Genomic DNA, 15,383 nt, shown 5'->3' with positions numbered 1-15,383 from the left:
CTGACTGACTTCTTTCACTTTAGTATAATGCTGTTAAGGTACCATGTTGTACCATCTACCGTTCCTTTTCATGGCCAAATAATATTCCATTGAATGGATACACCACATTTTGTTTTACTATTCATCAGTTGATGGACATTTGGGTTGTTTTCACTTTCTGGCTACTATGAATAAAGTCACTAAGAACATTCATGTACGCATCTTTGTGTGGACATATTTTTTTTTAAGATTTTATTTATTTATTCATGAGAGACACAGAGAGAGGCAGAGACATAGGCAAAGGAGAAGCAGGCTCCCTACTGGGAGCCTGATGTGGGACTCAATCCCAGGACCCTGGGATCATGACCTGAGCCAAAGGCAGATGCTCAACCACTGAGCCACCCAGGCACCCCTGGACATATGTTTTCATTTCTCGTGGGTATGTACCTAGGAGTGAAATTGCTGGGTCATAAGGTAACTATATGTTTACCCTTGTGAGAAACTGTCAGAATATTTCCCAGGGCATCTGCACCATATGACATGCCTAACCGGGAGTGTAGGAGGATTCTGATTTCTCTAGACCTTCAGACACTTACCTGTCTTTTTGATTCTCACTTTTTTTTTTTGATCCGTACTTTCAGCTTTTCTCTGTAGATGGGGTATAGGCCCCAACTAAACTGCCCTTCTATGTTTTACCAGCCCTGTGGACTTTGCAGCCCTGTGGATAGGAAAAGCCAGTTCTCTTTCAGTGCCTAAAAATTCCACTCCTACGTTTTGAGCCAATCTGCACTGGCCTGGCATACCTAGCTTCACCCTTCCTGAAGTCCCCTTCCTCAGCTCCCTAGGAGAGAGGGGGCTAGGATGCTGTCTTACCTTCCCCCACCAATGAATCTCCTTCCATCCCTTGCTCCCAAAGGCTGTGGTTCTTCAAAGTCCTTTCTCCTTTCCTGAATACCAAAGATAGCAGAGTCCCTTGTAATTTTCCTTGAAATGTAAATGGGCCCAAGTCCCCCTTCTCCCAGACCCACTCTTTTCTATTCCATTTGTCTGAAGTATGTTAAATAGCTGGATGTTGACTTTCTTGATTTGCTAAAACTCTCCCCTTTCCCCTCCATTTTCTTTTTAGTTCCATTATTTTATATGCTGCTGGTAATTGAATCCATGCTGTTCCCCTTGAGCCCAATATTGCTTAGCAGAGTATTTATGAACTTCCAAGATTTTAGAATCCAACTTATGTTATGAATTTTTGGCTTTGCTATACAGTGATCAGAGAATACAACTTTGCTTTTGAGGTTTATTTATGAGACCTGGTATATGATCAGGATTTTTATAATGCCAAAGAAGTCCAAAAAGGAGATATTTTCTCTGCTTGTAGGATGTAAATATCTTGTTAATTATATTGTTCGAGTCTTCTACATCCTTAGTAGTTTCTGACACTTAGAGGTGGGCCACAGAGTCATTACAACAGATGCCACCATCTTCAGTTCTTATCTTCTTTTCATAACCCCCTTCCTTTGGCCTCTGGAATTACTCATCTCTCCCTGCTCCAGAGTTTATGCTCTTAATAGATGTCTTTAGAGTAGGAATAATGATACTTAACTATGGGATTGCTATTAGAATTAAATAAAATAACAGTTGTAAAGTGATTAGTACAGTGTTTGGCAATTATACAGAGACACGATAGTTAAAAGCAGAGCTATGGATTAAAGCCATTCCGAATTCCAGTAGCCTTATATTAACTGACAGACCTTGGGTATGCCACCTAACAGATCTGAGGCTTGGATTTCTTTTTTTGTTTTAAAGATTTTATTTTTAAGTAATCTCCATACCCACTGTGGGGCCCAGACTCATCACCCTAAGATCAAGAGTCACATGCTCTACCAACTGAGCTAGTCAGATTTCTGAGCCTCAGATTTCTAATTGGAGAAACTGGTTCCATAGCACTCCTAAGGCCATAAGTCAGAGATAACCAGTTTGTATTTTGGTGTACCACCTTCCAGGCATTTTGGTATATACATAATTTTCAAAAACATAATACATGTTTTCATCTTGTTGCATCCTTTCCTTTTTTTTAATACTTACTCATTTATTTATTTATTAATTTATTTATTTATTTATTGCATGAGCTGGTGGGGGCTACAGGGTGAGGGGTGGAGCAGATGGAGAGAGAGAAACTCAAGCAGGCTCCCTGCTAAGCCTGGAGCCCAATCCAGAGCTAGATCCCACAACCCTGAGATCACAACTCCAGACAAAACCAAGAGTCAGATAGATGCTCAACTGACTGAGGTAGGTGCCCCAATTTTCTATCCTTTCTAATGGAACTCTTTAGAGGAATAATTTTTAATGCCTCTTGTTTTTGTGTTAAAATGAGTTAAATATAACTCAGTCTATTTCTTTGTAAAAAAATTAAATTGCAATCTGTTTAATGTAATAATTGATAACTAAGCTGTGGAACAATCATATGGATTAATTTCTAGGTACTGATTTTGAAACCTATGTATTATGGGTGGAATTGTGCCTCCCCTTCTTCCCTAAAAAGATACTTTAGATTCCTTAATCCTTGTACTTCAGATCACACCCTTATAGGAAGATAGGGTCAGTTACATAGGTACTCATGTTGCACTGTGGTCTTTCTGGTGGGCTTTAATCCAAAATGACTGGTGTCCTCATAAGAAGGGGTAATTTGAACACAGAGCAGACAGACACACACAAACACACACAGGGAAATGCCATGTGAAGATGAAGAAAGAGACCAAGGTGATGGAGCAGAAGCCAGGGAATGTCAAAGATTGCCAGCAAACCAGGAGAAACTTGGAGTGAGGCATGGGACAGATTCTCCTACAGAGCTCTCAGAAGGAACATCTGAGAACATCTTACCTAACATCAATCTTGAATTTCTAGCTTTCAGAAGCATGAGACAATAAATTTCTCTTATTTAAGCCACTCAGTTTGTGGTACCTTGTTACAGCAGCCTTAATCAACTAAGGCATTATCTGCTGCCAAGAATCCTAAGGAGATGATTATTTTGAACTCATCTTAGACATAAACAGAGAACTGTCAGTTATCACACAATCCTGCCATGGGAGTCTGTGGTTCACCTGTGTGCCACCAAGTTAGCAACTTGAAAACAGTTTCCAGGGTTGTCCTATAGTTCATCTCATTTAGGTGGGTAGTAAAATGATAATAAAGAGCAGCTGGTGATGTCTAAGGGAGGACCAGTTATCTTTTACACTTTCCAGATGACTTAACTACCCCATTATTTCTAAATCTGCCCCCCCCAAAATCTTTTTATTACAGAAAATTTCTAAGAAAAATAGAATGAGGCAGCCAGGACGCCTGGGTGGCTCAGTGGTTGAGCATCTGCCTTTGGCTCGGGATGTGATCCTGGGGTCCTGGGATTGGGTCCCACGTCGGGCTCCCTGCAGGGAGCCTGCTTCTCCCTCTGCTGGTGTCTCTGTCTCTCTCTGTGTGTCTCTCATGAATAAATAAAATCTTTAAAAAAATAGAATGAGCTTATTTAAGTATTGCTGAGGTTCAATATTAGCTATACATAGTCAATTTTAATTTCGCCACTCAAACCCTCCCACATCAAATTATTTTGAAGAACATCTCAGACTTTATATCAGTTTCATTGAGATCGAATTGACATGACATATAGTTCACCTCTTTCATGTACAACTCAATGGTTTTTAGTATATTTACAGAATTGTACAACCATCAAGCACCACAATCTAATTTTAGAACATTTTCATCATCCTCAAAGAATCTCTGTACTCATTAGCTGTCCTTCTCTATTCTTCTCTTCAGCTCCCCATTTTATCTGTAAATATTTCCTGTGCATATCCAGAAAGGTGGGAACTATTTTTAAAATACATAACAATATTATCACATGTAAGCTTTTTTAAACAATAATTATTCAATATCAAAGAAAATTTTGGTCACATTTTCTTGACTATTCTATATTTTCAGCTTGCTTGAATTAGGATCCAAATAAAGTCCTTACATTACACATTGCAATTGCTTGATTTATCTGTTAGTTTTCTTTTCATCTATAGGTTCTGTTTCCAATTTTGTTTTTCTTTACACAATTTTTTTTGAAGAAAATAGGTTATTTGTTCCATAAAGTTTGCTAGGGTCTGGGATTTTCTGATTGTATCCTAGTGCCCTTTTTTGCCATGTTCCACCATCCCACATATTTCCTATCTTTGGTGACCACTAGTTCTCTGTACTTAAGTGTCTTTTTTTGTTTGTTTCTTTGTTTGCTTATTTTGTTTCTTAAATTCCACATATGAGTGAAATCATATGGCATTTTTCTTTCTCTACCTATTTCACTCATTTTTAGCTAATATCCTCCCCTCTTACCACTTCTCACAGAGACTTCTGCCTTGCGCCCAAGATTCTTTGAAGAAGCCTCATATCTTCACAATTTTGTGTTCTTGAACCCAACCCCACCCAAGCTGATATTCTGCAAACGTGTAATCATCCGTTTCTTTTAAAACTTGCGGTAATCAAGTTATAAATAAAAGCTAAGACATTCGATCTTGGCAGTTAAAAGGCTTACTAGCCCATTTCCCCCCCCCTAATTTTACTAGCCTGCTTCATTACCTTTATCTTTTCATATCTCATACCTTTCATGCCTCTTCTTCTAATTTTGTGTTGGACCCAAAGTAGAAACTTAACATTAAAAAAAATCTTTGTGACAAAATGCACAGAGATGATATTGGCCATCTTAACCATTTTTAAGTGTACAGTTCAGTAGCATTAAATACATGCACGTGGTTGTGCAACCAATCTCCAAAAGCCTTTCATCTTGCAAAACTGAAACTCTGTACCCATTAAACACCAACTCTCCATCCTTGCCCCCTCCCCAGGGCAATCACCATTCTATCTCCTGTCTCTATGAATTTGACTATTCTAGGTACCTCACGTAGGTAGAACCATGCAGTCTTTGTCTTTTTGTGACTGGCTTATTTCCCTTAGCATGCCCTCAAGGTTCATCCATGTTGTAGCATGTGTTAGAATTTCCTTATTTTTTTTAAGTCTGAATAGTAGTTCATTTTATGTATATACCACATTTTGTTTGTCCATTCATAATCGGATGGGTATCTGGGTCGCTTCCACCTTTTGGCTATTGTGAAGAACACTGCTATAGTGTACAAATATCCCTCCATGACCGTCTTTCAATTCTTTTGAATATATACCCAGAAGTGGAACTGCTGGATCATATGGTAATTCTATTTTTAATTTTTTCAGACACTGCCATACTGTTTTCCACAGTGGCTGCACCATGGTAGAGGCTTTTGTTTCTGTCATACCCTATGGGGTGCAAATTGTTGTGCTATACACTACAGCTAAGCAAAAGGATTGTATGACCAAAGATGTACACTGCCAATTATCATGTTTTATCAGAAAATTATTTACATAATTAAATAAATTATTTACATAATTAAAAGCCCAGAATTCCTAGAATTGGAATTCACCTTACAAACCATTTGGTCCGCTGCGCTCATCTACAGGTGAGTAAACGGGGACTCTGGAGGGCCAGCGGCTTGTGAAGGTCAAAGAGCTAGTCAAGGGCAGACTCAGAACTGGCATCCAGGGCTTTCCAAGCTTCGACTTACTGCAAAGACAATAATTTTCAACCTGAGATATATATGCGATGAAGAACAACAATTATGGAACGGGTAACTCCAAACGTCCTCTGCCATGTGCCCTCCGTGTGTCCTGCTTCTGCTTCTCTGGCTGGTTTTTCGCCTCCCTAACCGCTGGCTGACATGGAAACCCAGCCTGCTTTCCTCGTGGCCGCTACTGGCTGACTGGGTCCTGGGCATCCTCGGCCGTGGAGGGGAAGACAAAGAAAGCCAGTCTTGGTGGCAGTTAGGACCGACCGAGCTCGGAACGCGCCCCTCCGCTCCTCCGCGCGCTCCGCGGGGCTGCCCGCGTGTGCCGCGGACTTAGCTGCCGTCCCCGGGCCTCGGAGACCCCCGCGCGCGGGGAGCGCGGCTTCTGGCCCTCGGCTGTCCCCGGGCTCTGGCATCCAAACGCGAGGGTTCAGGGGCTCCCGGGGGCAGGGCTGCTCTCGCTGCGCCTCCTCTCCTCTCCAGCCGGAGCGGCCGAGCCCGAGCCACCTCCCCGGCGGAACGGCGCCCCATCTCCCCCATCTCCCCCGTCACAGGCGGGGAGCCCCGGGCGCCGCGGAGCGCGGGCTGCGGACCACGACGGGCACGTGGGCTCGGCCGCAGCGCTGCGCCAGGCACCGGCTCCCCGGCTCGGCCCCAGCCGGCGGGGAGAGGGATCCTCCCCCCTTCCACTTTGCACCAGTCCGAGGGAATTTGCGGTCGGTGACGCGCATCCTTAAGCGAGCCACCTGCAGCGCGGGGCGCGCCGCTCTGGGCGGCATCTCAGGGCTGGGCCGGCGCGGCCTGGGGACCCCGGGCTCCGGAGGCCATGCCGGCGTGGGCGCGCCGCGGCGGCCGGCTGCCGCTGCTCGGTAAGGCCCCGCACGCCCGCTCGCAGCCCCCGCGGCCCCCGGCGCGGCCCTCGCCCCCACCCCGCGCGCCGCACCGGGGCGCGCGCCTCCCGGTCCCCGCCGCCTCGCTCCTCCCCGCGCCGGCTCTTCCCTCGCGGCCGCGCCCCTCCCCTCTTTCGCGCCCTCCTGGCTCGCCCCGCACTTGCCCGCGGCCCTCGCCCGCCCACCCCACGGCGTCCCCGCTCTTTCTGAGCGCCGCCGCCGCTCTGGCCCGGCCCGGCCCGCGCCCCGCACGGCGGCCCGGACTCCGCGGGTGGCCTCCCGACGCGCTGGCCGGGGCGGGGGCCGGGGCCGGGGTCGCAGCCGGGGCCGCGCCGGCCGCCTTGCCCCCCGCGCCCGCGCCGCCGCCCGCTCGGGCCCCGCGCTGGGTGCTGGGCGGTCCGCCCGAGGCCGCGGCCCCGAGGGGGCCCCAGGGGACTCCGGACCGCTTCGGGACCGGCCCCGGAGACCGGAGACTCCGGGGTGGCGTCTTGGACCCTTCTCTTGAGGTTCTGATCCATGGAAGGAACTTCAAGGGGCAGATGCGCCCGCGTTTTCCCCCAGAGCTGGTCATCCCAAATAACGACCCCCCGCCCCCGCCGAATTTCGGGGGGATCAACGGGTAGCTACTTTGGAAATGTTATGCAAACAGGATTTACATACGAAAATACTAGCTGCCCCCTCCTTCCTATACTCGATTTCTATCCTGGCATTAAACCCCAAGGGGGTTTTCAAGGACTCAGCTGACTGTTCCCAAATAATCTACTGGATGGCACAGTTGGCAATGAGGGGAAAAAATCCCCTTTAGATCCAGCTCATCGATTTGGAAAGATAAGAGGGTTGATTCGTTTTTAGGGTGAAGGAGACGTTTGTGGGAGCCGGAGGAGCCCGGGAGCCTTGGGGCCCTGTCTAGTCCTGCAACCTTGGGACCCGCGCTCACTGCCCCCGCCCCGGCGTCCTCCTGGGTCTCCGTCCTGTGAGGGGGTGCCCTGCTGTATCTCCGCCTGCTCCAAAATTCTAGCATTCTAACTTGAAGTCTCTGCGGTACCTGGAGAAACTCTTCATTATAGACGTGCAGGAATTATTTCCAATAGCTTCTGTTAAAAATAATTCAGAATTAGAGAGTAGGAAATGAAACATAAGGGGGGAAAGAGTGGGAAAACAGACGTTTTGCGTTTCTTAAACATTTATCTTTGCTAATTGGTAAATATGTACATTTGAAATATATCGTACAATATGTTTTTCAGTCTATTAATACAAAAAGCTGGCTCTCTGTTAGGTATGACATTAAGTAGTAAGTGAATTTTTCAATAGCATACAGAGGCTTACAAAGATTTGTGCTTGCAACTATATTTAACCTGCACTGAATTCCTTTATATTTAGGAACAATCTCAGAAATCTCTACATCTCTTTCCAGATTTTTCTAAATGAGGTATAATTTGCATACAGCAAATATGCACCCATCTTAACAGTACAATTCCATTAGTTTTTATAAGTGTATGCACCCTCCTAACCTCGGATATAGAAAGAGCAGTTCTAACCCCACGTACTCCCAGACAATATCCCCCAAAGGTAGCCACCATTTAGACTTTTAATACCATCCCTTTGCCTCTTTTTGAGCTTCATGTAAACCAAGTCATCCCATATACTCTTTCATGTCCAGCTTCTTTTACTCAACATTATGATTAAGAGTTTCAGCCTTGTTCTCAGTAGCAATGTTTTTTTTTTAGTTTGCTGAGTGCTATTCCTAAATATGAATATACTATACAATTTATTTATCCATTCTGTTGTTGAAGAACATTTAGGTTTTTTCCAATTTTGTATAATTAGGAATGACACTGCTAATGAACAGTCTTTTACAAGTTTCTGGTGGACACAAACACTCATCTCTCTTAGGATTATTCCCACCAGTTGAATTCCCAGATCATAAGGAAAGGCATATTAAGTCAGTTTTGGTAGATACTGTCAGTTTTCCAAAGCAGCCGTATGGATTTACATTCCCTCTGGCAACTTATGGGAGTTCCAGTTCCTCACATCGTTACCAATAGCTGATATTATAGATTTTCTTGAACAAAGGAGCAGAAAGTGAGAAACCTAAAATGAGGACTTCAAAATATTTAAAAGCTTTCAGTTCCTTAAATTGTAAGATATGATCCCCCATTTCCCTTACATTGTAAGTTCTAGCTCTTGGTGAATGATAGTGAAGCTTTCTAAGTAGGATTTAAAGAATGGAAATGTGTTCTTGATCTTAACTGCATTATGTGCTAATAAAGGAGAAGGGGAGATTTCAATATTTAAATAAGCATGATGCTATCTCCTTTTTCATGTCAGAAAATTCATAGAGCCTTGAATGACACATTTTATTGTCATCCTTTGGCCTTGTTGGCTTTTCTTGCTTTATTTGCCTTCTTGTGAACTGCTAGCCTGGGGGGGAGGGGGGAGATTCAAGAGGAGGTGGAGGGAAGGGATGCTAGGCAACCATACTTTTGGATTAGATGGGACACCAGCCCTGGTGGCCTGATGTCCAGGCCACCTTTGATCTAAAAGTCTAGTTCTAATTGTTGCTGTCATAGAAGTTTAGACCGGCTGTTCATTTCTTCTTAGGTACTTCACATCAACCCATAGTCGATTATCCCTGAGGTTGAATTGTGAGCTCTTTGCCTTCCATTAAAGAGCGGCTCTACTTTTTATAACTAAAAAGGCACTTTCGGGAACTCTTAGGTATTAATCAAGATTTTGTCATTGTTTTTGAATCTTCTGGTTGTGTAACTGCAAAACAATCAGATATTAAATGTGGTTGGGGCTCCTGGGTGACTCAGTGGTTGAGCGTCTGCCTTTGGCTCAGGGCATGATCCCAGAGTCCCAGGATCGAGTCCCGCATGGGGCTTCTTGCATGGAGCCTGCTTCTCCTTCCTCTACCTATGTCTCTGCCTCTCTTTGTCTATGTCATAAATAAATAAATAAATAAATAAATAAATAAATAAATAAATAAATAAATTTTTAAAGGATATTAAATGTAGAGGAGGAAGACTTGATTTATGTTCCAGAGAGGATTTCAGATAAGAAAAGTTGAAGAGGAAGGGCAGCCCCGGTTGGCTTAGCGGTTTGGTGCAGGCTTTGGCCTGGGGCGTGATCCTGGAGACCAGGGATGGAGTCCCACATCGGGCTCCCTGCATGGAGCTGCTTCTCCCTCTGTCTCTCTCTCTCTGTGTGTGTGTCTCTAAATAAATAAAATCTTAAAAAAAAAAGTTGAAGAAGAAGCATGCATGAGAAAGAGAAACATTTGTACCTGATAAAATTTTATTGAACCTATATTTCTGTGCTGGGGAGGAGGGGTACAAGGATGAAAGAGACTGAGGATGAGTGAATTTAGATATAATAGCTAATTCTGTTCTCTTTAAGAAACACATGGTGGATGCCTCTCCCCAATAAATGTACAAAGCTGACTTTTTCAGTTAGTAAAACTTTCCAACACAGTTGCTACAGACACTAAGTATCTATAGTTGAAAAATAGTATGATTCAATGAAGGAAGCTTCAACCAGGTCACAATGGGAATCCTAGGATTTTTTATCCCCTAAAACTACTTTAACGTATATAGACTGTACTTAATGGTTGTGGGAAAGAAGCCGCCCTTCCATTGAGACTAAAACAAATGGACTGGCCATCTCTTAGGTCTTGGGAAGAAGACATTTTCTAAATGGTTCTTTGAAGAAAGCTTATCGACCTCTCTTTAGTCCCAGAGAGCATCTCTGCTCCCTTGCAAAGCCCACAGAAAGGCTCAGTGCCAGCACTTTCTCCACAGTTCTTTTTGTTCCTGTCATCTTGTCACTCTTCAGTGAAACTCAACGAGCAGTGTGACAACAGTCCTTAACATTCAACGTTCAAGACTACAAGCATGCAGACTCCCCAGACACCTACCAGCTATTGCCTTCATCTTTGGGTAAAGATTTTGATTTGACAAAAAGCAAATAATCTCAAAAGTTTTGTATTGTTTCATTTTTCTCAGCGGTGAAAGGAACCTTTTGGAGAACAGGAGTAAGAATTTGGAGAGGGGAGATATGAGGGATTGAAAATTAGCTTAGCTCACTTTGTAATTTGCTTAGCTTGGTCTTGTCCCCATGCTCTATCCTTCATTCACTCCAAAATAACAGATTCTTGTGAATTTCACTGTAGCTGGCTTGTCCCAGTAGAGCTTTTTGGTTTTCTTCAGATGGAAATAGAGATGATATCGTGACCTTAAGATTTTTTCCATGACTTCCAAAAGAGCCTTAGCCAGTTTGTAGTTAGGTAGCCATAGTCATGTGGCCGAAGGTTTTTCTGTCTTTTTTTGGGGGGGGGGGTAGGTAGTCTATGAGCACTATATGAAGTGACTTTTTTTTTTAAGATTTTATTTATTTCTTCATAAGAGACACACAGAAAGAGGCAGAGACATAGGCAGAGGGAGAAGCAGGCTCCCTGAGAGGAGACCGATGCGGAACTTGATCCCAGGACTCCATGATCACAACCTGAGCTAAAGGCAGATGCTCAACCACTGAGCCATCCAGGTGCCTCTATGAAGTGACTTAATTACTTTTGCTTGATACCGTCTATGGCTCTACCATCAATGGTCCTCAAGTGATAAAAGCCTTTGTAGAACTCACTGATAGCCGTTAATTTGAATCATGCTGTCCTGTTCTATGGGTACCAATACATGTGGAGGAAATTTAAAAATAATATAAAGTATACACACTGTTCTTTTGTGGCTAGAGGAATTGCATAAGATCCTAAAAGAGGAACTATTGTTATTTTTTAGGTTTAAACAGTAAAATTTTTTTTCACTGCTGTCATTATAAGTCACATGGTAGCCAAGAGTCCTCCAAAAAATTATTTACAGTCTACATTAAAACAGGATATTGTCATTATTTATATAAACTGTTATGTTTTGATTAGAAGATACCCAGTGAATTCTGTCTTCAGATGCTTAGCTACTTGAGGTAGGATTTTCCTAATGTTAGGGATTCTGTTCTTGGAGTCAATGAAGATAGATATATTAGGACTAACAAGACAGTTAGGAAACATGTGTTCTTTCCTCTGGCAGGGAATTTCTCTGCACTTAAGTTCCTCATTTGTAAAAAGGAGATAAGCAGTATCTTACTCCTTCATCAGATAATTCCTGTAAAGTACAGCTGCATTCCTTGTTAGGCAGGTGCTTTGCAGAAAATGAGGTATATAAAGTCTGCAGAAATCATTAGGATTTAGTCACAGGATTTTCCTCCTTCTTAGACACTTTTGAACACTGCCTATATCTAGGACTTCTGTAAGTTCCCCATAGTACTGGTTCCTGCCCTCAAAGAACTCACAGTCTAATATTGGGGGTGTTGGCAGGAAAAGATCGGGCATATAAAGGAGAAATTTGGAAATATGCACAGAGACTGAACCTATAACCCAGACTGAGAAAGTAAAGCAGGGTTTCCAAATGGAAGTCATGCTAGAGCCAGGACTAGAAAGATAAGGAACAGTTGACAGGGAAAAGGGAGGATAAGGACATCCCAGGCAAACAGGACAGCAAAGAAGAGGTATAGAGGTAAGAAACATGCAGTAGATGGAAAAGTATAGCTCCATTCTGGGTTGCTGAGACCCAATGTACAAGGCTTCCAGGAGAGAGTAACCATCTTTTTGAAAAGTCGCAATTCAGAAAACTGTCTGAAGATTCTTCTGTGGCTAGCTTTCAAAAAAAGATTCAGGGTTGCCAGAGGTTCAGTGTGTAATGTGTAAGGAGTGTTTTGGTGATGTGATGAGGGGCTTGAACTTTATCATGTAGACCAAGAGTCTCTGGATGGAATTCAGTTATCCATTGTACTCCTCAGGATAAGTGTGTATGTGTGTTTTAGATAGAGGGTTAATTGCATTCATCAGATATTCAGAGATCTGTGACTTAAGAAAGAGTAAACATCATTGCTGTAGGTTGTTGAAGGGTTTTAAGCAGAGGAGTGACATGCCATGATGCATATTTTAGGAAGACATCTGTGTATAGAGGATGGATGTCAGGCTGACAGGTCTGCATTCAGGGAGGCCAGCTAGGAAGTTGGGGGCAGTCGGCCAGGCCAGAGACAACTAGAGCTTGAATTAGGCAACTGTAATAGAGATGTAGAGCTGCACACAGATTTGGGAATTACCAAAAGGTTAAAATGTCAAGGCTTGGCAACTGCCTGGCTGATGGGAAGTGAAGGCAGGGGAGGAGTCAAAGATGGCTTCTGGGTTCCTGGCTTCAGTGACAGTGGCCTTGTTGCCACAAACTGAGAGGGAAGAGAAATGAGGGAGTAAGTTTAGGAAGGCAAATGGGGAGTTCAATCTGAGGTTAGGGTTCCTGAGGCTGCCCAGATGTGTAGCTGTACACACTAGAGGGACAAATTGGAAACTCGGGAGCAAACAGATGGTAAATCATGAGAATTGGGCACCTGGGTGGCTCAGTGGTTAAGTGTCTGCCTTTGGCTCAGGTTGTGATCTGGGGTCTGGGATTGAGTCCCACATCCGGTTCCCCCATGGGGAGAGTCCTTCTGCCTATGCCTCTCTCTTTCTCTGTGTCTCTCATAAATTTAAAAAAAAATCATGAGAATTTACAGACAAAGAGCATAGAATGACTAGAAGGGATGAGACCTCAAAGCTACCCACTTCTAAGGAAAACACTCCTGTATGTCTCCTCCTCTCCAGTAACAGCACTCAACATTTCTGGCCCCCAAAAGTGTGTGTGTGTGTGTGTGTGTGTGTGTGTGTGTGTTGCAGGGGGTGTTCCTCTCACCAAGTAATTCTCAGACACCAGTTGATGTTCTATGATTTCACTCCAATTCTGACACTATCTACCTGGAGACAGCATCAGACCCCACAGGTGAGGGGTTCAGATCCTTCCTCTTGCCACTTCAGACCTCATTCCCAATCCCAAGTCTGGGCTGTCACCTGGACTTCTGACCACAGGCTGGAAATCAGAAGTTTCATGACACCCCAACTCCCCCCACCCCCATACCCCCGCCGCCTGGTTTGATTAATTTGCAGCAGCAACTCACAGAACTCAGGAAAACATTTTACTTACTAGATCACCAGGTTGTTATAAAAGGATCTAACTCAGGAGCAGTGAGATGGAAGAGATGCACAGAGCAAGGTGTGTGAGGAAGGGGGTGGGGCTTCCACACCCTCTCCAGGCATCTCCTTGTGCTCTCCAACCTGGAAGCTCATCAAACCTCCTGGTCCAAGAATATTTATGGAGTTTAACCAGCAGCTCCCCTTCTTCCCAGAGGCCAATGGGTGGGGCTGAAAGCTCCCTCCCTCTGATTACTTGGTCTTTCTGGTTATCAGCCTCATCCTGAGGCCATCCAGGGACCCTACCCTAAATCACTTCAATAGCATCAAGTGCAGTGTGCTCAAAAGAGACCCACCATGGATAACAAGATACTCCTATCACTCAGGAAATTCCAAGGATTTTAGGAGCTTTGTGTCAGGAACCAGAACTAACCAAATATATTTATTATACCACACCAGTCCGGTCTACTGCCCTCTTTTATCAAGTAAGGGAAATGGGGTCCAGAAAGGTTAAAGGACTTACTGAAATTAGAAGTCATCCAAGTGGGTGACTCTCAGAAGAGGCACTTGGAACTCAAGCCTCTTAAAGTCTTCTGTTCCTATAATTTTTCCTTTTCCAGAATGTCATGTAACTGGAATTTTATAGTATGTAGACTTTTGAGTCCGTTTCTTTCACACAGCATAATTATTTGAGATTTATCCATGTTGTTATACATGTCAGTACTCAAAAACCAAAATGGTCAAGTACCTTTGAAGATCTAGTTACCTTTTTTAAGTTCTTAATGAATTGGACAGTGCCCCATCTAGCAAATAGAGGGGGGCTTCAGCAGCTGTTCTAAACAGAAGGATTTCACAGACAGACATAGGGTGGGACAGTTAGCAAAAGAAAAGAAAGGATTGTTTCAGACAAAGTCACCTTCCCTTAGGGAGATATACAGGGTGTCTTGTTAGGTGGATTACTTGATCTTCCTTTGGGGATGGAGAGGGTTTTGTGACAGATTAACTCATTGGAGCTGACCAGAAAATTTTCTGACTGGGTAGTTAAAGCTACATTTCTAGGGAAGGTTGAAATTACAGTTAGGTTATGGATTAAACCCTCGTTTGGTGACTTAGCCTAGCATGAATAACTCTGTTTTGGGCCTGTGATTTTTTTTTTTCTTTTCTTTTTTTCTTTTCTTTTCTTTTCTTTTCTTTTCTTTTCTTTTTCTTTTTTTTTCTTTTCATTTCTTTTCTTTTCTTTTCTTTTCGATTTATTTATTTATTCATGAGAGACAAAGAGAGAGAGGTAGAAGGAGAAGCAAGCTCCCCATAGGGAGCCTGATGTGGAACTTGATCCTGGATCCTGGGATCAGGCCCTGAGCCAAAGGCAGACTCAACCGCTGAGCCACCCAGGTGTCCCTGGTTTTCTTTTTAACAATACTTTTTTCCCTTCCTATTGCTGAGTAGTATGTCATTATTGTTCAGTGTCATTGCTATCACTTGGTATAGTCAATTTTTTGTCTTTATTTTTTAACCTTTCTCATAGGAGTGTAGCAATATGTCTTGGTGGCTTTAATTTGCATTTCCCAAATGACTAATGATGTTGGTCATCTTTCTGCATGCTTAATTGTCATCCTATATAATGTTTGGTGAAGTGTTTCCTAGAATCTTTTGCCTTTTTTTTTTTAAATCAAGTTTTGACAATATTTTTTTCCAGTCTAGGGCTTCTCTTTTTATTTTTTTTAAGAAGCAGAAATTACTAATTTTGATGAAATCCATTAGTGAAAAAATTTGGCCCTAAACACTGCTCTGGTTCTATGTAACTAACCAAGCTTAAAGGGAGACCTGAAAGGAACAAAGTGT

General features: G+C 43.5%; 1 protein-coding gene across 1 annotated transcript in view; it reads left to right on the top strand.

Moving 5' to 3' along the window:
- Positions 1-6,409: 6,409 nt before the first annotated feature.
- The window catches only part of FLT3 (fms related receptor tyrosine kinase 3), a 75,417-nt gene continuing 66,443 nt past the window's right edge, over positions 6,410-15,383 (top strand). Inside the window, exon 1 of the mRNA XM_055317367.1 lies at positions 6,410-6,469. Coding sequence (XP_055173342.1) covers positions 6,427-6,469 — 43 coding nt within the window. The 5' untranslated portion in view covers positions 6,410-6,426. The remainder of the gene's footprint in view (positions 6,470-15,383) is intronic.

The sequence above is a fragment of the Nyctereutes procyonoides genome, unplaced genomic scaffold, assembly GCF_905146905.1.
Source record: "Nyctereutes procyonoides isolate TBG_1078 unplaced genomic scaffold, NYPRO_anot_genome, whole genome shotgun sequence".
Classification (NCBI taxonomy): Eukaryota; Metazoa; Chordata; class Mammalia; order Carnivora; family Canidae; genus Nyctereutes; species Nyctereutes procyonoides.
Note: the sequence above shows the minus strand (reverse complement) of the source record. Positions and strands in the feature narration are given on the sequence as shown.